The 27,035-nt window shown below is 49.0% G+C and overlaps 1 protein-coding gene across 6 annotated transcripts in view; it reads right to left on the minus strand.

Annotated features, from left to right (window-relative positions):
* Window positions 1-27,035, minus strand: part of LOC122184161 (discoidin domain-containing receptor 2-like) — a 51,291-nt gene that overhangs the window by 15,387 nt on the left and 8,869 nt on the right. For 2 of the 6 annotated variants that reach the window (XM_042878882.1, XM_042878883.1), the window contains exons 2-8: window positions 19,240-19,318; window positions 14,085-14,220; window positions 9,914-10,016; window positions 7,475-7,703; window positions 4,796-4,943; window positions 4,486-4,591; window positions 1,718-1,904 (exon numbers count right to left, since the gene is read on the minus strand). In XM_042878882.1, the coding sequence (XP_042734816.1) occupies window positions 1,718-1,904; window positions 4,486-4,591; window positions 4,796-4,943; window positions 7,475-7,703; window positions 9,914-10,016; window positions 14,085-14,148 (837 nt within the window). In that variant the 5' untranslated portion in view covers window positions 14,149-14,220; window positions 19,240-19,318. Of the gene's footprint in view, window positions 1-1,717; window positions 1,905-4,485; window positions 4,592-4,795; window positions 4,944-7,474; window positions 7,704-9,913; window positions 10,017-14,084; window positions 14,221-17,986; window positions 18,093-19,239; window positions 19,319-22,799; window positions 22,912-27,035 lie in introns of those variants that run through there. The other 4 variants (XM_042878881.1, XM_042878884.1, XM_042878880.1 and 1 more) reach the window with 4 other exon arrangements.

Here is a 27,035-nt window from a genome sequence, read left to right on the forward strand (position 1 = left end):
GATGAAGCTTAGACAACATTATTCAGTATGGAGATACAGTCATCCATAACAAGGCAGCAAAGCCTGACATCTGCAATACACAGTTTGTGCTGTATTTGGACAGCAGTTGGATATGTTCACATCTTGGACCGATACAGAGCCACTTTCTATTCCAAACACCACCTACTGAAGTCCAATTTTATATCGTGCAAGCCTAAGTAGTTTGCAGTGCAGCTGCAATATTTGCTAACATTTATTTTCAGTACTTCCTTGGATACTGGGAAGTTCAGAAGAGTGGAATCGAGCAAAAAGGTATCAAGATGTAACACAACAGTATTTACAGACCACTAGGTCTGTGCAAAAGGCAAAGCTGAAACAGCTCATATTTAATAAGGAACAAGGTACAACCTATGCTGATGAATACAGTTCTATAATGAAACACTAAATGAAGTAGCTATTTCTATGTGTTTATTTGGTTGATGGCTGTGTTTACATGACAGGCTTTCAGGAGGCATTAGAACACTTGTTCTGATTAGCATAATATGAGCTCATGAATAACATTCACGTGATCAAAATTGGTCCAGTAAGTCTTAAAAAAAAATAAAGTGAAGGCACAAATCATTCTGTAGGTGTTTTCCTAGGAGGAATGTGTTCCTCTGGACTGTGAACTCAGGAACAAAACTTCAGTAATTCTTTCTGCACTGGAAGCCAGTAACTTTGAACCAACTTTCAGCACGATACCAAACTCCTAATGAACACTGGCTCCCCATCCTTTGGCTAAGAGGACTAATATGATCACAAGATTGATAAACAAAGAGGAGTTATCCAGCGCCAGGGAATTGCTACCATTCTTTTATGCAGTTTGATGGAAACCCTGCATCCAGTCTCTGTACCTCCAAAGGAATATTGGCAGACAAAGAAAGGACTGGAAGACAGTTACAAAAGTGATCCTAGATCTCACAGGGAAGGCACTGAGAAGGTCAGCCAACCTAGTTTACTGAAGCAGTGATTAAGAACGTGATTCAACCGCAGTATAGAAGCAGGAAAGTTTCTGAGAAGGCAAGATTCCTACTCTTGGCCAGCAAAAGCAGGCTGGGAGCCAATGGTCGCAAGTTAAAAATAGGCAAAAAAAAACCCAGGGTATGTAACCACTAAAACAATTTACTGAAGGATGTGGTGGGTTCTCCTTCATTTGAAATCCGTACAAGAAAAGCCACTGACCCTTTTTAGAAGATTCTATTTACTACAGAATTAAAAAGTTCAGGTCATCCTCCTCCTCTGCGTAAGTGATTTCCCAGAGCACAGACTGAGGTGTCCAGAGAAGTTTATCATCAAAAATGGAAACAAAAACACATTCTTTTCCTTTAAGGGTCACACAGGCCTTAAACACTGAGCAGCCTGCATCCTAAATCCCTCTTAATTGCCCACAGGGGCTGCCTAAACACTGCTCCAGGTGTTATTTCCCCGGTCGTTTAAGCCAAATACTGACAGTGTCCAAGATCAGAGAGGTACGTGCTGCCCTGCTTCAGCATCCCACACTGGGATGATGCCTACTCACATCGTCCCTCTGCTGCACACATTCCATCCTCCAGCTTCTGAGATGGAACCCAAATCACAGAACAGCTTGAGCTGAAAGGACCTCAAGGATCATTAAGTTCCAGCCCCCAAACGAGGAGCCTGTGAGCAGGCAGACCCACAGCCCACCCCAAGGCTGCTGGAGGAGGACAACAGCCCATACCTTCATGGAGGTGAAGTTCCGCGGTCGGTCAAACTGAAACTCCATTTCTACGAAGCCCGCGCTGAAGCTCTCGTTCTTCCAGCCCACGTAGTCGTAGCCCGGCCACACGCGGTACTGGTGGCTCTGTGTGAAGTCGTCCAGGCCCAGCACGCCGTCTGTCAGCTGGCCCAGACCGCCATACAAGTGCCTGGCCAGGAAGAAGCACAGTGACACAGCTCAGCACCCACAGCTCAGAAGTGAAAGCACTCAGGTCCTTTGGCTGGCACTGGGAAAACAAGCCTCTGTTTATTCTTCATGCATCGTGGACAAAAACCTCACTTCCTACAGTTGGGCAACAACCCATTTATTCTGTTCAAGCTGGGATTTTAAGGTCTTCCCTGCCTCGGAGGCAGGAGTTTTTGCACTGACAGCAAAGCCAAGCTTTAGGCAGAGCTCCTCAACAACAGAAATGGAGACTACAGAAAGCGATACTACAAGATTCCCTGACAGCAAACTGCAGGGCAGCACTTCATCACAGAGCTGTGTGGAGGCACTGCTCCACGCTACCTGGGGAAATCAGTGGGGAAAGGTTTGCAGGAAGGCACAGAAAAGCAGGATAAAAAAAAAAAAGCAGTGAGACCCTGGGCAGCTCAGCCAGTTGTAACTGGGGGTATTTTTGGCACTGCTGCGTGTGCAAGAGGAGAGCATTATCAGTTCCATTGGCAAAGCTGATCAGACTCTTCTCCCAGAACCCTGTTTTGTTCCACTTCCTATCTGAGAGTGCAGAGCCCACCAGATCAGTGCTGGAAAGCTGAGTAAAAGATGCCAGGTGTGGTACAATCCTGACCCATCTGCCTTCTGGTGTCATCCCTGGAACGTCCCTCAGCCTATAGCAAGGAAAGAGCCAACAGTTCAGCAGCATTAGTGCCCAAGCTTGCTCCCTGGACTTGTTTTGTTCAGCTCCTCTAGGAAGTCTTTGTCACATGGGCTGCTGCACATGCTGGAGGTCCCAAAGCCCATTTCAGGTGAGCCCTCAAATCAGCAGGCTTTGCAGAGGTACATATGCCTTGTGGACTCCAAAGCAGGTTAGCAGTTGGACAAGAGAGAGTCCCTTCCAGGCCAGCACAGCACACAGGCTTAGGTTTAGCTAGCTCTGTTTAGCTAGCTTAGCACAGTGAGCTTTGTGTCAGGAAACTCTAAATGCAGACAATCCCCAGCAAACTCAGCATGCTAGGCTAGCACTGGACTTCTAAGTGTAGCACCTGCTTCTTTCTGACCATAAAATCCTCTTTTTTTCTTCTATATCCAACCCCCACTGTACCAATGCAGTTTGAAAGTACCAGACATTAACCTAAGACACGGGTACCTGGTACCTCTCTGTATCTCTCAGGCACTCAGAAGGTACTTCCTCTTCCCATATTTCAACCTTCAGCAGGACATAACACAACTTTACAAAAATCACCACAAAGTATAAAGAACTTCAGGTAAAAAAAACTCAAAGAAGCTGATGACAACTGCAGTTGGATGTGGAATGAAAGCACCTTAAATTATGACAGCAAATCACTGAAAAGTCACTGCTGGGTCACTTATCAGGCCCGCTCCTGCACAAACAGAGATATGCTGCCCCAAGAGGACATCTATACTCAAGTACCAAAAAGTTTAATGCCTTTTAAAGGTGCTCAAGTGTGCCAACAAAGCGGTCACGCAATGTCTACAAGTTCACTGTTATTAAGTATTTCAGAGACTGTTACATAAACCAGAACTGCCTCAACATAAGGAATGTGCCACCCAACCTAATGAATCTCAATTTTGTGAAAAGTTAATGGGCTTTGTAAGGAGTTCTCAAAATCCAGTTATTTTAAGGTGTTTTTGTTTTGTTTTTATTCCAAAGCATCATCCCCAAGAAACCTCTATAGTGAGCAATCAGCCAACCTCCCCTCATCCCACGTTGGCAGTGGTGCCTCTGCTGACTTGAAGCTTCCCACAGGGAGTGATGCAGTTTTCCAAAGTGTTTCGAGTCCATCCGGGCTTTTACAAACAGAGTACCTCAGATCTGTATAGGAACTCACAGGTATTGAGTGCAGGCCTAGCGTTCAGCTGCTGTGTACTTCATGTCCATTTTACCCTAGAAACCTCCTGCAACAGTTTGAAATGCAGCCTGCATAAGCAACAGAGGCAACAGAAGAGGGGAAGGATCTTTATCTGTCCCAGTGACACGGGGGCTAAAGGGCCAGCCAGAGCTCCAGCTCCAAACTGGGGCAACAGAGTAGCAGCACCTTAGGATATGCAGTATCAAAAACAGCTTAAAGCTGTACCTGACCCAACAAAGAAATAAGTACAATGGAGATGGTCAAAATTAGACACCAAGAGCGAGGAGGGCTTTAAGGCAACTAAATACATCAGGACCATCTCATCACATCATGCAGAGATGGAAGGCACGAACAAAGAGAACGTGAGCTGTGTAACAACATTCTGTTCTTTGAAGAGAAGCACTGACAACTTCCAGTAATAAAAAAAAAAAAAAAAACTTGTTTCCTGACAGCCTTTGCCATCTAAGAATGAACCCGTTATGTCATGAGCCCACATCCTCTAAAACAGGAACTAACAGCATGTCAAAGGGCCTGGAACGAAACCACTGAAATAGCACATGCTTTGGAGCATTAAGAGCTTGCAGCTAGGGAGGTCTCAACAAAGAAGCATTCAGGATACGAGACATTAGTGATGAGGTAAGTAAGAAAGAAGAGATGATTTGCAGAAGGACTGAGAGAAAACAGGATGACTTCTCCCACCTGCGCTCCTGGTAGCCATCATAGGTCGAGTCATTCAGATAAACGATGGGAAAGCCAGGAGCTGCTATTGTCCCTCCTTCGGGGATGCTATAGGATGCCAAACCATCTAAAAAAGAAGGCCACACACCTCAGAAACGCAGCAGCAGCCGCCTTCCATCATCTCTGCCCACACGACCCTTTTATTTGTGATGCAGACCAACAGAAGCAGTCCTGTTGGTCTGGAATTCCCTCTGCATACACAGGGACACAGGTGAGTCCCAGTCAGTGTGATGTGAGGACTACTTTGCAGTGACAAGCAACAGCTACTTACCGTACCAGACACAGCCATAGAGCTCCACCCGCATGCACACAGTCATGGGCAGCTCCGTCACAGGAATGACCCGCACAAAGCGAGCAATGATGGGAGGCCGCAGATCTTTCAAGACCACATCGTACGTATCAATGTTGCCCTGTATTACCTGGAAAAGACAAGTCCTTATCAGTAACTTCTCCTTGTTGTGCACTCCATGCCTACAGTGCTGTAGCTGCATCCCATCAGTGCAAGACTGGGCAGTTTTGCCATGCAGTGTGGTTGGCACCTGCTGCTCCCCTCCTCCTGCCTGCTGCATGGCTGACAGGGTGAAGGGCTCTGCCACTTTGCTGCCTGCACGCTGCAGACCCCTACCAGGCAGGACTATGATGGAGAGGAGAAAGGCAAGTAAAAGATGAACATATATGCTGGCCACATGCTGCAGAGATCCTTGGTTACTTGTACATAACCTCTGTCTTCAAGCAATCCTCTGTGTGCATTCAAACAGCAAGTAACTGAGCACCTGCCCTCACCATTAATTGTGGAGTGCCCTGATACCCTTTTTCTGTGAAATGCTGCACAAGACAACAAAATTTCAGAGGTGCTGCAGTGCCTGGTGGATGGAAGTGCAAGCAGCCCTGCCAGACACCACTGAAGCACAGACTGATGTGTCATGGACTTTCACCTTCACTGCAGTTCTGGGAACAGCCTACTGCTTATGTGACAGTCAGCGTGTGGAAATAGCTGAACTGTCAATCTCCCAGTGATGGACACAAAGCATGTAAGAGATTTCTGAAAGGACCTGCACCCATGGAGACAAAAAATCAGAACACTTCTGGCATCAAGAGTCACTCTTGGAAGGATGGAAGCAGAGGCTGTTCAAAAGACCACATGGACTGCAACTGGTGGTGTGATGACAATTTAAAAGATGGGGGAGGCCAATAAAGGAGCAGAAAGTTGGTTTCATCTTCACATCAGCACAGACTGATTGTGGCTTAGGAGTGCAATGAGAACTAAAAGGTCATGCCATACTGCAGAAGGAAGCCACTCACAAAACTGTATCTCTCTGAAGATGATGAAAGATGAATAGCAGAGAAAGGCTGCTAAAATGGAGAGAGGTCACACTGTCTGCTCAACTGTGCTGGGTCAGCTGTGAAAGTTTCCTGCACCTGGTTGTACATGTCTATGGATCTGCACTGTGCCAGCAACTGCCCTAAAATCCAGAAGGTGACTGGAGAGAGAGACCTTGCAGCAGGATCTAGGTAGATCACTGCGTAATTACTGGTGACATGAAATTCAACAAGGGCAAACGTGTTCAAGAGCCATTTGGATAACGACCTCAATAACAGGCTTCAACTTTTGGTTATCCCCAGAGAGGTGCAGCTTTGACCATCTTTGTAGGTCCCTTCCAGCTGAACAGTTCCATCTTTGGTAAAGAAGAACAGTCAAAAAAGATTGTTTCTGCATCTTCCTCAGGCTCCTCAACAGGCTTTTAATTGGCAGCCTCTTAACGTTCCTCTTCCTAAGACCAACACCCATGACTTTTTCAGTGAACCAGGGACATAGCTAAGTCCTGAATTCAGGAACCAGGAGACAGTGATTAACCTTTTCAGCTCTCGGACAACCTAAGATAGGAGATTGAGAAGCCAGGTAAGCTGGATCCACCACACCTCGCTGATAGAAGATGAGACCCAACAGGAGACAACATATGGCAGAATTTCACTTAGACTGCACATAGATTAATTTTCCTCTTAAGAGGTATTTCTTATTCTGCCATGGCACTGCAGCCAGTCTTGAAGAATCCCGCTAAAAGAAGAAAGCTTCAGCCACCTCCCAGTCTCTCAGAAGAAAGGTACCTCAGCTCCATAACAGAAAAAGACATTCTTTTGCCATATAGAATGGTAAAAATAAGATAGATCTTGTCTAACACCTCCACAAGCTGCCATTACTGTTGAGCAAACTCAGCTGTGTGTGGATGAACTCAGCATCTGCCTCCAGCCTTGGCCACTGCTGACAGGATTGAAGCAGTGCTGCAGGCATACCATGGCACACGGCTACTACATGGATACTATTGTGGGTCCAGAACTTCACAATCTTGCAACAGCAGTGCTAAAGGAGAGCACCATCCTTAACTGGTGTCAGAGACAAGGGGACAGCATCTTAACCCTCTTGTACTTTGCATGCTCCATGACTCAGTATCTACTACTCACAGAATGGCCAGGGTTGGAAGGGACCTCAAGGATCACGAAGCTCCAACCCCCTGCCACACGCAGGGCCACCAACCTCCACATTTCAGAGCAGCCCAGGCTGCCCAGGGCCCCATCCAACCTGGCCTTGAACACCTCCAGGGATGGACGGGGCATCACAGCCTCTCTGGGCAGCTGTTCCAGCACCTCACCACTCTCTCTGTCAAGAACTTCCCTCTGACATCCAACCTCAAACTTCCCTCCCTCAGCTTAAAACCATTTCCCCTTGGTCCTGCTGTTATCTCCCCTTTCAAAGAGTTGACTCCCCTCCTGTTTGCAGGCTCCCTTTAGGCACTGAAAGGCTGCACTGAGGTCACCCTGCAGCCTTCTCTTCTCCAGGCTGAACAAGCCCAGCTCCCTCAGCCTGTCACCTGTAGGGGAGGTGCTGCAGCCCCCTGATCATCTTTCTGGCTCTCCTCTGAACCCTCTCCAGCAGCTCCCTGTCTGTACTCACCTTCCTGCCCTGACGATCCTTCCAGGAGATCCAGCGCTCCCCGTTGCGGCTGTAGTCGATTCGATAGGCACGGGCAAATTCTTTGCCTGTGGCACGGGCATGTCGTCCCTGAGTCCCAATCAAGGTGATGAAAAACAGCTTATGCAGGTCGATTTGGAGGAACTGTACATCCTCTGGTTGCAGCAACCCAGCTGGGCACCAGGCTCCATCGCCCTCTTCCCTTTGTAACCTGGGGAAAACACAAATTAAAAGACTTCACTTCCGAGGACCAATCCTCCCCAGTAGCTTAGGAGACACTTGAAAACTGAGAATTGAGCAAAAGAATGGTAGTAAAAACCTCTCCCTTTTGGACTGACTTTTGACACTTCCCAGAGTCCTGCAGCCAGGCTTTTCCTGCTCAGGACAGCCCCTCTTTGTTTTAGATACCTCTCTGTAACCATTAAAAGTCATTTCTGTCCCAGAAGCAGCAATATAATGCTGCTCAGATACAACTGAGCTAATCAGTAGGAAATGGTGCATTGCCTGCTTTTTAGCATCGTGCCTAGGAAGTGCATATATAGAATCATAGAATCATAGAATCACTAAGGTTGGAAAAGACCTAAAAGATCACCCAGTCCAACCGTTCACCTATTCCCAATAGCTCCTACTAAACCATGTCCCTCAACACAACATCCAGTCTTTCCTTGAACACCCCCAGGGTCGGTGACTCCACCACCTCCCTGGGCAGTCCATTCCAGTGCCTGACCACCCTTTCTGAAAAGTAATACTTCCTCATGTCCAGCCTGAATCTCCCCTGCCGTAGCTTGAAACCATTCCCCCTGGTCCTATCACTGATGACACGAGAGAAGAGGCCGACCCCCAGCTCACTACAACCTCCCTTCAGGAAGTTATAGAGAGCAATAAGGTCTCCCCTGAGATTTTTCCTGATATTTTTCCCCTGATATTTCTCCTACATTTCACACAGGGAATGCTGTTCAACCTCCTCCCTACAGCTGTATCAAGCACAGAGGAGTTATCTTAATATACATTTAAGAAAGAAAGCTCTGCCCATCTACAAATTGTTCTGTGTCATCTCAAAGTATCTGTCACATTTCCCTCATTCATCAGACTTGCTTGTGCACAACACTGCTAGCTACATGATGTGGAACTCTGTGCTTAGAAGGTGAACACTGCAATACCAGATGCAAAAATTCAGGTTTGTAATCCTTGGAGACTGCATGCCAAGAAGAGCACTCCAGCAATAGAACCATATAACCACTGAATACCCCACGTTGGAAAGGACTCATCAGCAGGTGGAGCCACAAAGGCACCAGTGCCTTACCTAGACTTGTCTGAGTTTGGCTGTGCAAGCCAGCAGGTGGTGAAAGTTTCTAATGTGGACACAAGGATACTCTGCAGTCTTCAGCAACAGAGATTTCCTAGCAAACAGGAAGCCCTTGAAGTGTCCTTGTCATTCTGACAGCAATCTCAGCTCTAATTGATGGAATAAATGAGTGCAGTCAACCCCTATGAACCAAGGAAAGAAGCACCCAGGAGACACTATAGGTCAAGGCAGTGGCAAGAGAAAGACAGCTCTAACAGAGTCAGCTGGGGACATCTTTATGTCTTCACCCTGTGGACATCTGGCTGCCCTGGCAAGCAGATTTTGGTAGCACATGGTAAGTGATGCCCCATGTATTTTCAGAACTGGGAGTAAGCCAGAACAGTATAAATATAAATAAAGCATTGTAGCTAACTTGAAATTCAAATCTGAGTTGCACGGAAACTATAGGAATGTTTGACATCATCCTAACAAACAAGTCTGAGGAAAGTCAGATTTGTAAATACTTTGAAAATATCAGCTTTGAGGTAAATGAAACAACAGAAATGAAAAGCCAAGCTCAAGAGAAACATATTAATACTGCTTGACCTTGGAAGCAAATCCTCAAGCTGCTTTTTTTACAATTCCTCAACTCTACATTTTCCAGGTTTTCGGGTCCAAGCACACACAGCCCATTTGTTCAAAAGGATGCTGTTGAAAATTCATCCTCATCAGTGATTTCCTACAATTTAGTTGCAAACACCAAGAGCCCCTGGGGTGCTGTCCCAGGCTGACTTTTAAGATCCAAATCCATTGGCAGATCGATGTTGGAAGCGATCTGTGGAAGCCCAGTCCAATCTCCTGCTCACCAGGGGGCTCAATCCAGCTGTGCTGCCTTGAACAGCCAAATCCTGAACTGCTCCAAACACTGAGACACGGCCACGTCCCCGGGTTCGTGTCTGACATCTCACCACTTCATGGGGAAAATTCTTAATATTGAGTCACAGCTTCACGCGTTGCAAGAATGAGGGTTGTTTTTTTTTAAACAGTGAAGCTAAACAAATATATTTTCCTCAATCACATACTGGGTAACTTCAAAAGAAAATCAGAATTTTGCATTTTGCCTTCTGTTGACCTACCGTGCATACTGGGGTCCTGTGGAGTCATACCACTGGCTGGAAGCAGTGATGTCTTCATCCCGTATCGTGCCTTCATGCATTCCCAAAGGGTAACGGCATGTAGCTGAAAATAGGAACCAAAGCAAGCAAAAAATCAGTACCAACTCTTTAGAGACCAACAGACAAGTTTAATTAAAAGGCTGCCATGCCTAGGGAATAAACATGGTAATGATAAAATCAAGAACACAAATAAAAAGGATGAAATGCTTTGTAATTGCAGTAAACTGAAATTATAAGTAATGAAATGCACTCAGTATCATTCAGCAGAGTCCTGCAAGACAAAAGCTTTACAAAGAACAAGAAACCCAAAATCATTCTAGCATTACTGATTGCATGGACCCATTCTACAGTGAAATGTATAGCAACTGTTTTTTTGATCACAGGGCAGTTAATTCAACACTGAGCCCCCTGGCAACAGATGGGCTCCACCAGTCTCAAAGGGGAAAAGCATTCCAGCCCAGGAGTTGGCAGGGCTTACTGAGACAGCTTCAGACTAGGTTTGAATGGGGAAAGGGATAAAACCAGGCTCGCCAGAAATGAAGGATAGCATGCCAGGGTTGGAAGTGAGGCTGGTAGGCTAGAATTAAATCTGGCAACCACTGTGAAAGATAATAAAAAACGTTTTTACAAACATATTAACAGCAAAAGGAGGGCCAAGAAGAATCTCTATCGTTTATGGGATGCAGTGAGGAATATTATTATTGAGAAGAAAGAGAGGCTGAGATTTTCGATGCCTTCTTTTCTTCTGTCTGTAGCAGTCAGATGAGTTGTCCTCAGTGTGCTGATCCCCTGAGCTAAAAGACGGAGATAAGCAGCAGAATTAACTCCAGCAATTCAGGAGGGAACAGTTAGCAACACACTATTCCACCTGTACTGCCAGAAGTCCATGGGAGTGGATGGGATTCACCTGAAGGTGCTGAGGGAGCTGGGAGAAGCGACTGCCAAGTGCCTGCCCATCATTTCTCAGCAGTCCTGGTCAGCTGGGGAGGTCCCAGACATCTCACACCTACCAACACAGCAGCCATCTCCAAGAAAGGTCAGAAGGAGAATCCAGGAACTACAGGCCTGACTTCAGTACCAGGGAATATGACAGGCAGTTCATCTGGAGTGCAATCACACCGCATGCAGAGGACAAGCGAGGGATCAGGCCTGGCCAGCATTGGTTCATGAAAGGCAGGTCCTGCCCAACCAACCTGATCTCCATCAATGATCGAGTGACTCACCTGGTGGATGAGGGAAAGGCTGCGGATACAATCTACCTAGACTTCAGTAAAGCCTTTGTCTCCCACAGCACTGACACTGCTGTGGCACTACAGGTTAGAGCAAATTGAGTAAAGCCCACACTGCTCACACTGGTCTGTCACCACCTGTATCTGTAAGCGAAGCAAGCATCTCTCTCAAGGTAAGAGTTCAGACTTGGTGCCTCAAAGGAGTGCAGACAACAGCTCTGCAAGCTCACCACAGCCCCGTGCAGCAGCTTACAAGTCTCTGCTTGGCCAAGCTCTTCTGCCTAATGTCATGTTTTGAACGTCTCAGAATATCAGAGATGCTACAGAAAACTCAAAGTCTCAATGTATTCATTAAGCCTCAGTATTCAAAACAGGCAAGTGAGATATTTTTGTCAGACTGACACCAGCAGCAGATGAAACGATACAACTCTTTTATTTGGGATTAAATCATGAAACAATTAAAAGCAGAACAGTCATTCGTAAATCCTGGAAAAGGCAGAAGCATGAAACCCACCTCTTGTTACCACCAGAACAAACTGTTCTACAAACACCTGAATGCTGAGTGCAAGGAAAGTCAAAGCAAATTAGCACTATGGCAAAGCGTATAAAAACTAGAAAGCACCACTATACAACTGTCTGTGTTCATGGTCATATATGGAACACATATGGAACACAGCCATTACTTCCTTTCCCATCAAAAGGTAGAGAATGCAACATATTATGCACAAGGAAAGATCAGCCTCCTTACAGAAGAGATTACTAAAGCACGGCAAAGCTGACTTACATCTTGAACAATTACTTCATGTAATCAAGGTCGCTGAGCATTAGGTAGCTGAATTCAAAGACAATGCATCAACATATCCATCCTTACCTTATTAAGCACTCTATGAATGCCACAGGTTCACATGGCCTCAGACACCAGCTAGGCACACTCACAGATCTAACAGCACTAATGGCTAGCAAATGGACACACCAAGTGCTTGCACAGAAAGCTCTGAAGCAGCAGACTGCAGTGAGCAGAGGCAGCTGGGGGACAGAGCTGTAAGCCTGTTCTGATACTGAACAGTAAGCTTAGAAAACCAAACTGGCCTCACATGTCTTAACTCTTGCCTGTCCCATCAGCAGACCAGTACAACTTGATCAATTACTGCAAAGTAATTATTATTATGCTGCTGACTTGTGGGCGAGTATCTAAAGAGTTCCCAAAAAGACAGAATTAATCACCTGAAAGCAGAAAGTGCTCTTGTGATTCTGCAGTGGGAGTCCTGTCTGGTCACATTTTTGCTAAAGGTTAACAGCATTCCCTGCAACAGCGCCATATAAAGGGCAAATGGAAACCAGGGCAGCCCTGGCATAGAGGAATGCACTCTGAGCACAGCTGTGACTCAACAACAGCAGAAAGCTCTCACCAAAAAGCAAGTCCTTCTGTGCAAAAAGCCCACCTGGGCTCTGTCACCCAGCAAGGACCCCTGCTCGGACTTCCCCAGTTCTTCATTGTGCACCCCAGCACACACACCCCTGCCAGGTAGATAGGAGGGTCTATTGCATCTCTCACGGTGAAACCAAACATCTGATGCTGGCTAAAGGACTAACACAGGATCCTTCCCACCCAGGCCTAGCACCATCCGCACAGCAGCTCCTTGGGTTCAGGGGGCACCTGCACTGCTTACAGGCAATGCTGCAGACAGGCTATGGAGGTGCTTTGGACTGCTCCTGGAGCAGCTCAGAGCAATACAATCAGTGGGCATTATGGCCAAGGAGCACCAGGTGTCTGGATGGGAACAGGGCATAGCCCTCGAGGCAGAGGCAGCTGAACAGCCAGGGGAGCTAAGAAAGCAAAGCTTCTTCAGGAAGCCAAACTCAGAAGTCTAGAAAAGCCAGATGTTCACTTCTTGGAAGCCTTGTGCTCATAGCCCACTCTCCAGCCAAGGTTCTGCACTGAGGACAGCTTTTCCTACGTGTAATTTATGTACTTACCACCACCTAAAGGGATTTGTATGTGATTGTTAAATGTTGTGGAAGTACAGGGAAAACAATCAGAACCAGCTGGCAACCCTTGTTCAAAGCTGGGCACAGGGAACAGGCATATAAATACCTGCTGAGCTCCCCCACAGGCCTCACTTCACATCTGCATGGCTGCAGCATAACCTCAAACTGCTGCAAACATCTACAAGGGACAGTGGGGTCAGAGCTTCAAACACAGCCAGACACAACAAGCCCCTTTAGGGTAGCACTGCTGGCTCAACACACCTTGGGCCAATCTGGACACAGATTAGACTAATTAATTTCAGGCTGTCTCCAGCAGCAGCCACCTTATTATGGTGATTTTCACAATATACTGCAGATCATTATCTTATTAATCACTCAGACTCGTAACTTGCTCAGTGCTGCAGGATAAGAGGTCATTCTCTCCACAGGGACTCATAGGAACTCCTACCTATAGCTTAGCTTTGTGCCAGGTATGGTTTCTAAATGTTCCCTTCCACATGTCTCTCCAGAATCCCCTGCTGGCTGCAGAACTGCTGTTTATGCTTTGCTAACTGGTAATTGGCTTTCCACAGTGAGCAAAGCATCTTCGAGCCAGCCTACAGTCAGGTTTGTTCTGCAGGTTGCACAGCCAAAGCAATGAAGAGAAAACCAGAACTCCACACAGGCCTGCTGAAAGCACTGGAAGGAATAAACCCACACGCCTGAGCCCTCCTGGAACTGTCAGACGTTGCACATCAGCACAGTCAAAGTACAGCATCTACCTCAGCCTAGAAGCAGGCAATCAGGGACTACACCAGCAATTACGTTGATGCCCATTCATTACATTTACACGTGTTTATCCTGAAAGGCAAAGAAAGGCTGAGAATGAAGATAGGGGAATTGGGAAATTGGAGCCCAATCTGGCAGCTCCCTACCAGGGTTGACTTCGGCGCCGGATGGCTCAGGCAGGGAGGCCAGCAGCAGTATGCAGAAGATCATGGTAGCAGTCGGACGCTGCACAGGCTCAGATGGGCACAAGTCCTTCACAGGCAGCAGCTGCGATCTACATGTCTGAAACACAAAGCAAAGAGAAGATGAGAGCCCTCCAAAGGCAGGACGGCCACGCTGCCGTGTCGGCATGCTACACTGCCATTGCCCTGTGATGGGTTGGGCAGGTCGTGCCTTCAGAAGTGCCCTGACCTCAGCTCCTGACCGGGCGCTGACTGATGGGTTAACACTGCCTGGTTACCTGTGTCACCTCTGGAGCTGAAGTGCAATCCAGCTCAGCTCCACAGCCTACTACACAGACACACCACTACTGCTCTTAAACAAGACTGACGAAAGCAATAACTCCTCCATTCATTAATCAGTTTCCTCATTATATTAATGAGCACAGAAGCTGCTGCTACAGCCAATCTGGATGGCCCAGCCAGGCTCCCCAGGCAGCGCTGAACCCAGATACACACTTCTATCCACACCATCTGCTAACCCCCAAATACCCGAGGCTTGTCACACAATCTAGAGGTAAATTTCCAAACCAGGGTGAAAATAATCTCTCCCTTCGTGTCCACACTGCTGCCAACAGAGCGTGTGCACTCACACATGCAAGTACACTTAATTTCCTGTTTGGAAATGAGAAAAATAGCAAAGGGCTTAAACTCTGGCAATTTCAGTGGAAAGCCATAGTACGACCTCGTGTTCCTTGAGGTGTTATCAGTGAGGTTACATTGATTCTTTGTGTCCACATCCATTACAAACTGCCTCAGGAAGTTCCCATCCCAGAAGACTGCTTTAGAACAGGCAGGTTAGAGGGCTTGTCTTGAACTTGAACGTTGGAAGAAAACAGAATAGACCAATAAATTAAAAGTTGCCAGTGCCAAGGAATATTTGCTGAAGAGCCCTCAGAGTGCTATTAAAAAAAGGTAAAAATTGAATGTTAGGATTTGTTAACAAAAGGAAGAGATCATCACCGTGCCAGCACATACACATGCTTAGGAATGGCAGAGCATCAGATGCCATTAGCTCAGAGATTGCTAACAAAAGATGGATTTTCCCACCCCACATAAGTAAGCCACACAACTCACAGCCTAAAGTTGCCATGGATACCCAAACAATTGGCTTTATTCACAACAAAGATGCACCACTGGTTCCTAAAGCTGAAGGTAAAACCTTTGGCTCAGGAAATCCCCAGCTGCACATTGCCAGACACCCAGGAGCTAAATCAGGGTTAGAATCACTGAGGCTTGCCCTGTTTTTATTCTCCTTCCTAAGGATTTGCTATTGGCCATTGTCCTTGCTGGACTCACTCCATCAGAGAGAATAGCTCTGAGTCTGAAAACCAAGCTAGGGGCCTTCCTAGGAAAGGTGCAGGAGGGGGAATTAATGAGGGTGCTGTGCCCAGCAATGTGACAAAATGAGCAACAGGCAAAAACCTCACAACTACAAGGCCTGAGACGGAGACACAGCAGAGAACTGCTTGGAGGGGTTGGGGTGCCCTGTGGGTGCAGCTGGGGCTGGGAATGCTCCTTCCCTGCGTGTGTCCACACACAGAAACAGAGCTGCCAGGTCCTGAGGGGTCCTGGCAGGAGAACAGCGACTCAGAGACATCTCCCAGGTGGCCTCTCAGCTGGAGGCTTAACAGCTGCCAACTGCACAGGAGTGCTCAGCTGGCAGAGGACAAGCACGCAGACGCCCCACATCCTCATCACCCCCGTCAGAACACGAGGACAGCCTGGCAAGCAGGAAATTGATGAGGCATCTGTGGAGACACGGGCCAGCACCCACAGCAACACTCTGGAAAGGTCCTCTGTAAGTCACCCAGGGTTAACAGCCAAAGAGCACTGAGACAGATATTGCCTGCTGCCAGGTGGGGACAAGAGCCCTCTGCTGAGGCAAAAAAAAGAAAAAAAGGAATCAGAGCAATCCCAAATGTGATTTCAAGCATCCAAACGCTTCGGCTCTCCATCTGAGTGACAGGCACTGAGAGGTCCCAAGTCTTAGAATAAGGACTGCCTTTTTACTAGAGCTGTGCTGAGGCTGTCACCCTCTCAAGTCACAACAACGGCCCCAATTATCCCTGCAATATAATACATGTGACATGCAACACGTACAGCAGCAGCATCCAAAATTATCTATTTTGACCAGGTACACAACAAATACCATCATTTAGGTGCCCATTCACCTGAAGGTCACATGTCCCAAATCAAACCTATTATATAATCATCCATCCAGCCACGTTGTCATATCTCCACCTGAACACAGTGATCAGTATATCAGAGACAACAAGAGGGAAGAAGGGAACTGGGAAGAGCAAGAGAAGGCATGCAGAAATGCCCGAGCAGCATGCCAGCTCCCGGCATGAGCCAGCAGCCAGTGCAGGAGGAACAGCATGGGCTGGGACAGCACATGGGTTGCCCCTCTGACCCTATCCCACTGACCAGGGCCTTTCCTAGGGGCATGTGGAGCTCAGCAGGTCATGTAAAACCAGTGTGTCTTGAGGGAACAGCAAACTGAAACTGGAAGATGTGACCATAGCAGCCAGCCTGGTCTCCAGGAAATACACTAGGAAAGTTTCAGAGCTGGCTGTAGAGCTCACCTGCCTGTAGTTCTGTGCCTATGAAAGCTGCATTTGGCCTAGAGACCTCTGCTTCCATTCTCTTACCCAAAGAGGGTCCAAAATAAGCAAGATGAATCCTTCTGGGATGCGTCCTTCACCACTGATGGCAGACAGAAGACAAAGAGCTGTCTTGGACAAGGCTCATCCCTCCCTGATGGCCACGGTTAAGTGAGAAGAATCCTTACCTTTGTATGTGGCAGTGAAGGAGTATTTCCAGCAGATGAGCCCTACGTGGAGATCCCAGCAGCTGGGTTCAGCGTGCACTTTTTTCCTCCAAGCACACTCAGCTCCTGGTCCTGGACCACCACTGTGCAAGCAGCATCACTCCTCATCTTCTCAAGCCCTACCCCACAGCTGTTGGTGCCTTGTGCAAGACACCAGGATGTTTTTCCACTCATCTCATAATTTAGAGGAACCTTGGCTCCACTCTGGAGCTCTTGATCCTGGGAACTGCTGTTTGAACAACTACTGATGCTGATTTCTGCTGAGGCTAAATCTCAGCTGGTAATAGATTTGATTTCCAAACTGCACGCTTCCATGTGCTAGAGCACACTGGAATACACTACATAATACAAGCCTCTGTGCAAACTGCTTGGGAATCATCTTCCTAATGACTTTTTTTTCTGGGCTGACAACTCGCTTTTCCTCACAGCTCTTTCAGCTGCATTGGAGTCCTTGGGTTTATGGTGCCTCTCCTCCTGACCTGTGCATGTACATAAAGTGCCAACACCACAGCACAAGCCCCAGACCAGCACAAACAGGATTAGCAACATCCTCACAGTGGCAAGAAAGTGTTAAACTCTGTCCTCAGACTGAATGGATCAAGTTGCTAATTGCTAACAGCTGGCTGAAGGAGAATAAAATCCTGTTACAATCATTGTGAGAGTGGAAAAAAAAAAAAAAAAATCTAGTTGCTGAAAAACTGAGAAATGCAATGGATGGCAGCTTTTTCCCCAACATAGCCAGCAGATCTAAACACCCAGTCCAGCTCTCCAGCAACACGGCTCACTATGCCCAGCTTCCCGTGTGCCCTGCAAGCACACTGAGCACAGGAGGGAGCTGTTCTGTAGCTATCTGCATGAAGAAGGTGGGACTTGGAGCTCCTCCAGGCACTATTCTCCCTCCAGAGATCCATTACGGAGGTCTGGCATGTTTGCAAGCCTCTCTAGATCCTGACTGAAACTGCCATTCGTTTTAACTGGTTCCTTTGCAGATCATTACCTTGGAGGGGACCTTCGGGTTTGTTGCAGGAATCCCATTAAAGATGCCCAGCAGCGTGCCAAGATATTTCACGGTCATGACCAAGGCTCATGGGTGTGCATCCATTTCTGCATGCTGTGTAACAGGAGGATCGATCCAGAACTGAAATATCCCCAGAGAGGGTTCAGGAGCGGTCAGGATGACTGGACATTACATCCTAGCAGCCCTAACGGCACTCGAGGAGGAAAGCAGCAAAGCCACTCAATGGGGCAATATCTGAAGCCTGAAGGAGGAGGCAGGGAGGTGCGACTGCCATTTCAAGGGCTCCAGAACAATAGTGGGACTTTTCTGTTGCCTCAGAACCAATTGGACACCCCAACAGTCCACCTCTGCAGCACACACAAGCCCACACAGCCCGGTCCTGACCAAACCACGTGTGCTGATGAAAATGCTTAGCAGAAAGAGTTCCAATCACCTCCTCCCTATAAGCTCCTGTTTACCAATAACAAAGATTCACCCTCACAACTCAGCCAGCATCATGCTAAGAGCACACAGGGACAAATGTCATAAGAAGGGCAATATCCTCTAGCTAAGCCAGCTGCCATTAGATTGGAAAATACACAAGTTACATCAGGATCCCTGGCCTGAGAGGAAGGCCACCCAGCACCAGGGGGCTACCAGATGGCAGCAGCCCCTTAACAGCACCCTGGGCTCCATGAGAAGCAGGTGACAAGTTTTCCCATACGCAAACCTGAAGAACTGTCTCTGCAGCCAGCCCTGGATATAACATAAGGAGAAGTTCTGTGTGACTAACAAGTGGGACCAGGACAGACCAAGCACCATGGAGACTAAAGGCCAACATGCTGGGCACTAAGGAGGAATTGGGCATGCCAGCGAGGTCCTTGTGCAGGGGACCGAGGGGAGGTGGGGGACCAAGGGGAGATGGCCAGGGAGACCAGAACCACGTGGCAGCATCAGGAGTGCAGGGGGAACACAAGGCATGGCCAGACTCCACGCGGCTGTGGGTGACAGCAACCAGACTTCAGGGAAAGGGGTTGGGGTTTAATCAAGATGCATAAGGTAAGAAGGCCTAGAAAAAGCAAGTAGCTTCAGTGGGATCTTCAAGGTGGCATTTGGAGATGTACCACTAGCAGAGAGTGCATGGGATTCATTCAGTGACCAACAGTGCTGCAGAGTGGCACACGGGGCAGGGATAGGGACAGCACACAGGGACTGTGGCAGAAGACCATGGAGGTCTGGTGTGCTTTGTGTACCTGTAGGTGGGTGATGGGGCTCTCAAGAAGCTGGTGAGGGTCTGAGCCTTTCCACAGCACAGCCAAAGACCTGATGAGGCTGCTAGGAGAAAAGAAAGCATCAATGCCTGCACAATTTTTAGGAAAAAAAAAAAATCATATCCCAGGAACTTGTACATGGTGGATATACAGCATCTGGAGAAGGCCCAGCTCATGGCCCCAAGCACAAAGGGCAGCCCCAGCTGCAGCCCAGGAGAAGCGTGGAGGTTTGGGCAAGTATGACACCCCAAATGTTCCAGCATTTCCCTCTTGCCTGTGGGCTGATTCCACAGCAGTGGGGTGTTCTCAGTTTGGGAAACTGCTCAGAGCTCTTCCTCACAAACCAGATTTAAGCATCAATGAACAAATGCAACACAACCCATCAAGCTAACCAGGCCAAAATAGAAAACAGAGAAGTAGAGCCAGAGATAAGGAAATGCAGTTCACCATCCTGTGATGCTGGGATTGCAGGAGAACAGATGATGGGCACAAACAGAAGGCCCTGACCATCTCCTCTTGCCCAAGCAAAGGCATCACTTTGTCCCTTCCCAGAGCTTCCTTCCTACACAGAACCCACAGTGGCACACATACAGCTCTCCTCTATTCCTTACACTTGTGTTTCTCTACAGGTTTTTTAATTCCTCCTCTTTTTTGAGGCTGTTTACTTTTTTTTCTTTAAACAATCCTTAAAGCACAGCAGCTACAAGCTCACAACGTTCCTCCCAGACCCACCATCTCCCGCTCCGAGGCTCACATAGCAACCATTTATATGACATGTTAACCACACAGATGACAGATGGAGTATTAAGAGCACTCAATCTAAACCACCTTCCTCCCTCCCCGTTCTCAAGGGGCTCCACCATAACCTTTTACTTAACAGTGCTCAAACTCGCACTCAGAAGGAGCTCAGGTTACGGAGGCACAGAGCTGTTGGGGCTGGATGAGCTCCTGGGCAGAGCACTGCAGGGTTAGCACCAAGCTCAGAGCAGCAGGGCAAGGCTTTGGCCAGCCAGGGTTTGAAAGACTGCACAGACTGAGGCTCCCCCAGCTTCCAGGCTTCAATGGCACTCTGTCTTCCCTAAAGATGTACCAGAGCAGCAGAACTCATCCCAGAGGCCGGGGTATGGCAGCAGCCCTGCAGCACAGCACAGATCGTGCTCCCACTGGCTTCTATTTTTGGGAGCTATCAGGTGGCACTTTGTAAATCAACCTCATCAACAGAACATGGATCGGCCGAATGGAAACTGGGACGGTGCCATCCGAGCACAGCCACAAGGGAAGGGAGAGCTCACACGGGTGGCAAAGCAGCGCTGAGTCCTCCCATCCAAACCACCATCGGCGTGCTCTACCCACCAGCTGGGTGATGCACCAGGGCATATCTACACAAATCCACACAGATATCAATATACTTCTCACTGCCCTGAGCTACATTTGTGTTTTTTCAGTTGTAATTAGTTTTCTCTATTAACTGCTCCCTTCCAGAAAACTCAGCTCACAGTTACAGCTCCCTACCTGTGCTTCCATGCAGACTGCTCCATCCAGATTCTTTTTAAAAACAGGCCAAGCAGCCTCTTTGCAAAAGCAGAAGGGAAGCAAACAACGTGCAGAGCAGTGTGGAGCATCCAGCCCTGAGCTGAGAGCTGCTGGTTGGGCTGTGCGAGGGTGGGAGCCAAGCACTAGGAGATGGTTCAGTGGAAAGGAAAACAAACTCTATGCTGGAACTCCTACTAGTTCAGCTGGCAACCCAGTTTACATCAGAGCACCGCAGCAATGCTAGCACTACCAAATGCTGCATTTTATGGGTTTTGTAGAAACGTCCCTTCATTCAGAAAAAGAAATTTCCGTGCACCTGTCACTGACCTCATCATGACAGCACTGCTGTCGTCCTCCCTCAAAACATTTACCAATGGGAAAAGTGAGCTGTACCACACATCTACAGAGAGCAAGCTGGAGCAAGCTTTTCCAACAGCAAGAAGCACAGGCTGTTATCACCAACTGCATTCCACGGGTGCAGGCAGCTCCACAGCACAGCTCACTTCTTCAGAGGGCAGAGCAAGGGGAGCCTGGCTGCACACTGCTCAGTGAGCTGTGCTTACTACAAAGTGCTTTTCAAGTTTAACTGGGGAAGTGCCCAGCAAAAACAGGAGCAGAGAGAGACAAAGCTTTGGGGTGAGCTGAATCTCTGCTGCAAGCCCAGAGAGCCAGCAAGGATCTTGTTGCTCTGCGTTCTGCAGGGTGTGCTATTCACTGGTACAGCTCTAAAAGATAAAGTTTAACTTCTTGCACACTGAGATGAAATGTTAATTAACTCAGTGTTCCAACGAAATACGTAGCATGACTGCAGACAGTTCAGAGAGCATCCCTGCTTACCGCAACGTACTTCAAGCAATCAAACCAAATGGTTTGTTTATAAACAAAGCAAAACAAGGACACTGAGAAAGATCTCGCAGCATTTCGCAGCCATGGAAAGGCAGCACGGTCGGGCCTGATGGAATCTTTTTCAAGACAAACCAGAAAGAGGAGATCACAAAATCAATAAGATTAGGGAAGGCAGGGAGGTAGGAAAAGCTGCAAGTCCCGCATTGTTTGAGGCAATGAGAAATGTGGGAAATAAAATATACAAAATGCCGATGCCTAGACCAAAGAAGAGGATCCCATTTACCTCTTTTCTGTACTGGACTGAAATTAAACCCAGCAAATTAAAGTTGAGGGAATGAAATTCCACAGCACACACATTACGCCTCCGGGACGCACTGCCACAAAGCAGCACAGGACTCATTCAATGCAACACGGGCAGTGGATCTCCACAGTAAGAACAGCTGTGGTTCCATCAGCACAGCAACAGGCAGGGCTTGCTGGCTGCAAGCCCTCACCCAGGCAGGTATAAGCAAAGCTGTAATTAAGGCAGCATAGAGATCTGTGCCGCAGGTCGGGCTGTTCTCTGCCTGCCCGCAGCCCGGCTCCTGCACTTTCCTGTTGCCAGGGTTGGAGCTTTGTGTCTGTGCAGCCTCCAGCAGCTTCATGCAGAGAGCAGCGCTAGCCACCTCTTATTTAAAAGAACGGAAGCCCCACGAATGCGTTGTTCTCCGCGGCACACAAAGAGTGGATGGAATTTCAGCCAAACTATTAAATAAAAACCCACGGAGCAGATAGCAACCCTGCAAGGCTCCGCGGTAGGAACGAGGCTGTTTGGGGAAAGTTCTCAGCACCTGGAAAAAGGGGGTTTACCAGGGAAGTAATCCCACTCATCCGGAGCGGAAAGTCCCGCAATGAACCCCTGCCAGGACGCGGAGAAGCAGCAGCACCCCTGCGTGCCAAGACAGCTGCCAGGACCCCGACGTGCCACCGGGTGCCATCGGGAACGGCAGGGGAGCCCGGCAGCCCGAGATGCTGCCAGCCCCGGCCCCCAAACCCTTCCTGCGGGCACAACGGCTGCAAACCCGACTCCGGCCCCACGAATCCCCACGGAAAGGAAAGCGGGGCTGAGAGCCGGCGGGCCGCGAGCAGAGCGCTGCGATTGCCCCAGCCGGCCGCTCACCCACCTGCCTCGCTCGGGGGCTGCCGACAGCGGGGAACGACGGCAACGCGTCCTCCGCGCCCCGCGGCCCGTCCCGCCGGCATTCCTTGCAGCTCTCCACCGGCACGATGCGTTCAAACTCCGGCAGCTCCTCCCCGCTCCCTCCCTCCGCGCACACGGACGGGCTCGAGAGGCGGCCCTGCCTCTATCAGCGCGGTTCCTATGGCGACTGCCGGCCGAGCAGATGGGAAGGGAGCTCGTCGGCGAGGCGGATCCGCCTCCTCGGATTCCTCCGCTCTTCCCTGTCCCGCCGGCCCCTCCTCGCTCCAGCGCTCTCCCCAGGGGCTGCTCTGCTGGCGTTCGGCCCGGGCTCAGGCTGGAGGAAGGCCAAGCTTTGAATTCATTTAGTAAAACCACAACATAAAGCAGCTCTCCTGCTCAGGAAGCAGGGCCCGTGTAGTCGCAGAGGCAGGCCGGCCCTGCGCTGCCAGCTTGCACCTTCTTGTTTAATACGGACAGGAAAAAGGAAAGACGCGGCTGTCATTGCAACGCGCTCCAAATCCTTTGCCAGCCCCGTGTCCGTGGGGGGGGGGGGGGGGGGGTAAAAAGCAAAGGTGTAACTCGTCGCTTATTAAATGCAGGTGAAAGGGAGACTGCAGCCACAGAACCCCTCAGCCCTGGGGTTTGCTGCTGGAGTCTGTCCTGGGAGGATTGATAAACGCAGGGCAGGAGGGCCCTTCAGCACAGAGCACAGCCCTGCTGCTCCCCTGGGCCAGCATCCCGCACAGCAAGGTCGGCAGATCCTGAGTTTGCCTCCTTTTCTTTTAGAAATACACGATGAAAGAGATAATAACTAACTCAATACCAGGCAGCACCTGGGGGATCCCTACAGGACCCTCACTGGCAGGTGACATTGCTGAGGTTCTGCAGGGGCAGCAAAACTACTCGGCAACACACCACTCCTGCACAGTCTGTTTGAAACCAGCACAAGGAACACTAACAGCATCAGCATCCCTGTCCCCATGCTCTTCCACAAGCCCAGGACTGGGGTCTGCAGGAACAGCAGGGACCAGTACAGCATCAGGGAAAGGGGACACTGCAGTGATGGAATGCTTTGAGAAATGGAGCCACACCGCGTGCTGCTGGCACTGCGTGATCACAACTCTGCCCCACGTACCTCTAAAAGCAGGACTGAAAGCAAGATTGCTCTGTGCTGTAGAGAAACATCAGCCATGCTGTGCCCACACCAGATCTGAACTGGAAAACAGCTCTGAGTTGAGATGCACGTCACATGGGCAAGTCAGATGCTTCCTTGCTCTGTTTTCCTCCCTGCCTCCTTGCCCCATCTCAGCTATACAATTCACTTCTGTACTAAGAACATGATTTACTTTTTTCTCCCCCTTGGGAAGTTCTCCCACATCTTAGTGTATTATCAGCCCAGATGATGGGACAATCACTAGGGCTCACTCACAGCTTGGGGCAGAAGCACATGACCAGCAATAGCTGGAGAAGCACAGACACAAGACATCTCTGTGCCTGGGAAGCCCTACCTCAAGTGGGTACTGATTCAGATCAAACACACAGGGTGCACCCTTCTGCCAGAATAAGGATGCCTGCCCCATCAGTAGCACTCGTGGACCAAGCTGGGACCAACAGGATCCCTGCTGGATGACGGACAGCAGTGAGCAGCAGCAGGCAGCTCTGGGAATCCAGAGCAAGCAATCCAGGACAGACCCCAATAGCAGCATCACAAAGCAGATGCCCATCACAGAAGCAACACTAACAGTCTAGCAAACCTCCTCACCGGCTCCCCCCCATCACTGGGAGGAGCAAGGACCCAACGATTCCAGCACTGCCTTCCCAGCGGACAGCCGGTGCCGCGGAGCACAAAGCACTGCTAAGAAATCTGCTGAGCTGGCACTTGGACTCGCTCGCCTCCAGCACAGCAACAGCCTCTCTGCTGGATGCCCTCTGAAATGTAACTTTATCCCACCGTGTACATTTGCTAATCAATCCTAGGCGTAGAGCAAAGCAGAAAACAGTGCTTTTTTTCCACTGGAATGAGCCCAAATATGCATGATAACAGATCCCACTCAAAGCTATTAGAAACTCAAGCATTTCAGCGAGCTCTGCATCTCGCATCGCAGAGGGAGCATACTTCTGCCATGGCATCATCTGTTCTCAAATTGTGTATTTGAGAGGCTTCCTAATGACCTCATACAGCACATGTGACCGGTAAGTCATCTTTCTCAAAGGACTAGAAATAACATCAACAGACCCTGTTTTGGTTTTGCACAGAACTGCTTTCTGCAGCACGAGCAGCTTTCCAAACTGCAAGGAAGCAGAACCAGTGCAGGCCAGGCCTCCAACAGATCGTGTTTGGCTTCAGCAAAGATAGGCCGATGAGCAGATGAAGACCCAACAGCAGATACTTACATTCCATATACAAGTTTAGACACCAACTTGTTTATTCTACTGCGGCGCAATTTGGCTGTTTTGGAGGTGCCCATGTGGTACCCTGCAACCCAGAGACATTTTAGGAACATTATCAGAAGAGATAAAAAGTGCTCTCAAAATAATAATTTAAAAAATCATGCTTTGACAGTACTGTCAATTATTTACAACCTGGGCATGTTTCAGCAGGCTTAAAAGCAGCTTTTGCTTCTGGTGTTTAAAAATAACACCAACACTTTGGGGAGTCCAAGCAACAAAGCAGAGATTTGAAATTCACGGCTGGTGAACTGGAGCAATGTGCACTGAAATCAGGAAGCTTCCTTGGCTGCTGCACCATCAGGTGGCACCAGGAGAAGTGAGTGAAAGGACACTGGTGCTAAAGGAAAAGCGACTTAATAAGCAGCTGAAGACAGACTGACGGAGTTGAACAATCCTTTTTATGGTGCACGAAGCTCCCGAAGAAGAAAAGCCACACAATCACATTGCAGAAACGAAGGCCAGAAGAGCATCTCTGGCTGAGCAGGGATGAGGGGGCTGAACAGCAGGGACGGTCCCACCGCAGAGGTTGGGCCAGCTGCATTAACACCATTTATTCTTTCAGGGAGAGGCAGTGGAAGCCAGCTCCCCCCACTTCACCTCTCCAGGCCCTTCTGGTGCAGTGCAGGAGCCTGCTGCACAAAGTGCTCTGCTCACAGCCCATGCCCAGCCCCCCAGGGGTGCTCAGCCACGCTCTGCTGCTGTCAGCCTTCAGCACACACGGCCTCCAGCCATGCACCTGGGAAGGGAGGGAGGCAGAGCAGAACTTGGCACAGCAGGGGGGAAAATTGGGAGGAGTGCAAGACACCCTCCAAAAATACCGTCAGACCACAGTGGTGTAGATGACGCGCTGCCCAGAGGTGCAACACAGCTCCATGGTAGGACAAGGCAGTGCACACGGCGACATGCAGATGCTTGACATGGGACAGACTCTTGCCATACTCAGCCCCACGTGGTCCCAAACAGTACAGAAGACAACAGGGATTGGAGGGAAGCACTCAAAAGCTCATTTCTCAGATCATGGTCTCTGCTGGGATGTGGAGCAGAAGAAGACTCAACACCACTTTGGCACCCAGGGAAAAGAATGGCTGCAAAGGGAGTGAGTGAAGGAGGGACTCCTCCTCCCTAGCCCCCAAAACCTCTCTCACTTGCTATCAATGCTATCAGTTCAGTTTCTACCAGCAGCACCTAGCAGCCTTCTATTTGCTCTATCTGTAAGCACATTCCTCAGCTGTTACGTTTTGGGCTGTCTCAAAAATGGGAACCAGAGCAGAGAGAAGGCAAGTCGTGCTGACTTACACCTGCAGGTCAGAACAAGCAGAGCGAGATCAGCTTAGCTGTAGTTGTACTGACAAAGGCCCAGCAAAGACGTCACCCAGACGAAGAGTAAACTCCTGGCATAGAGCAGTGCTCAGCACAGACATTTATAAACACTTTCCCTTGGCCATCTACGCCAGCTGAACTGTCAGAAAGGAGCACAGAAAAACATTCTCTGCAATCAGCCATTCCTCCCTATCCCTGGACATGGGACCTGCCCAAGTGGGACATCTGCAGCCTTTGCACAGAGAGCCACGTGCCCTCCAGCATCCCACAACACATGTTCTTCCCTGTTGCAGCACGCTGCTCTTTCTGCCCTCCAGCTCTGCAGTGAGTTTGGAGCAAGAAGGAAAGCGCAGGGAGAGATGATGGTGGAGCTGCACAGCTCCCAAGCCAAGCCCTGCCTCACCTACGGCAACACTGATCCACATCTGCTGCTCTCTCCCAGAAGTCA

Source organism: Lagopus leucura, unplaced genomic scaffold (genome assembly GCF_019238085.1).
Source record: "Lagopus leucura isolate 7727_CA_CO unplaced genomic scaffold, USGS_WTPT01 Super-Scaffold_100022, whole genome shotgun sequence".
NCBI lineage: Eukaryota > Metazoa > Chordata > Aves > Galliformes > Phasianidae > Lagopus > Lagopus leucura.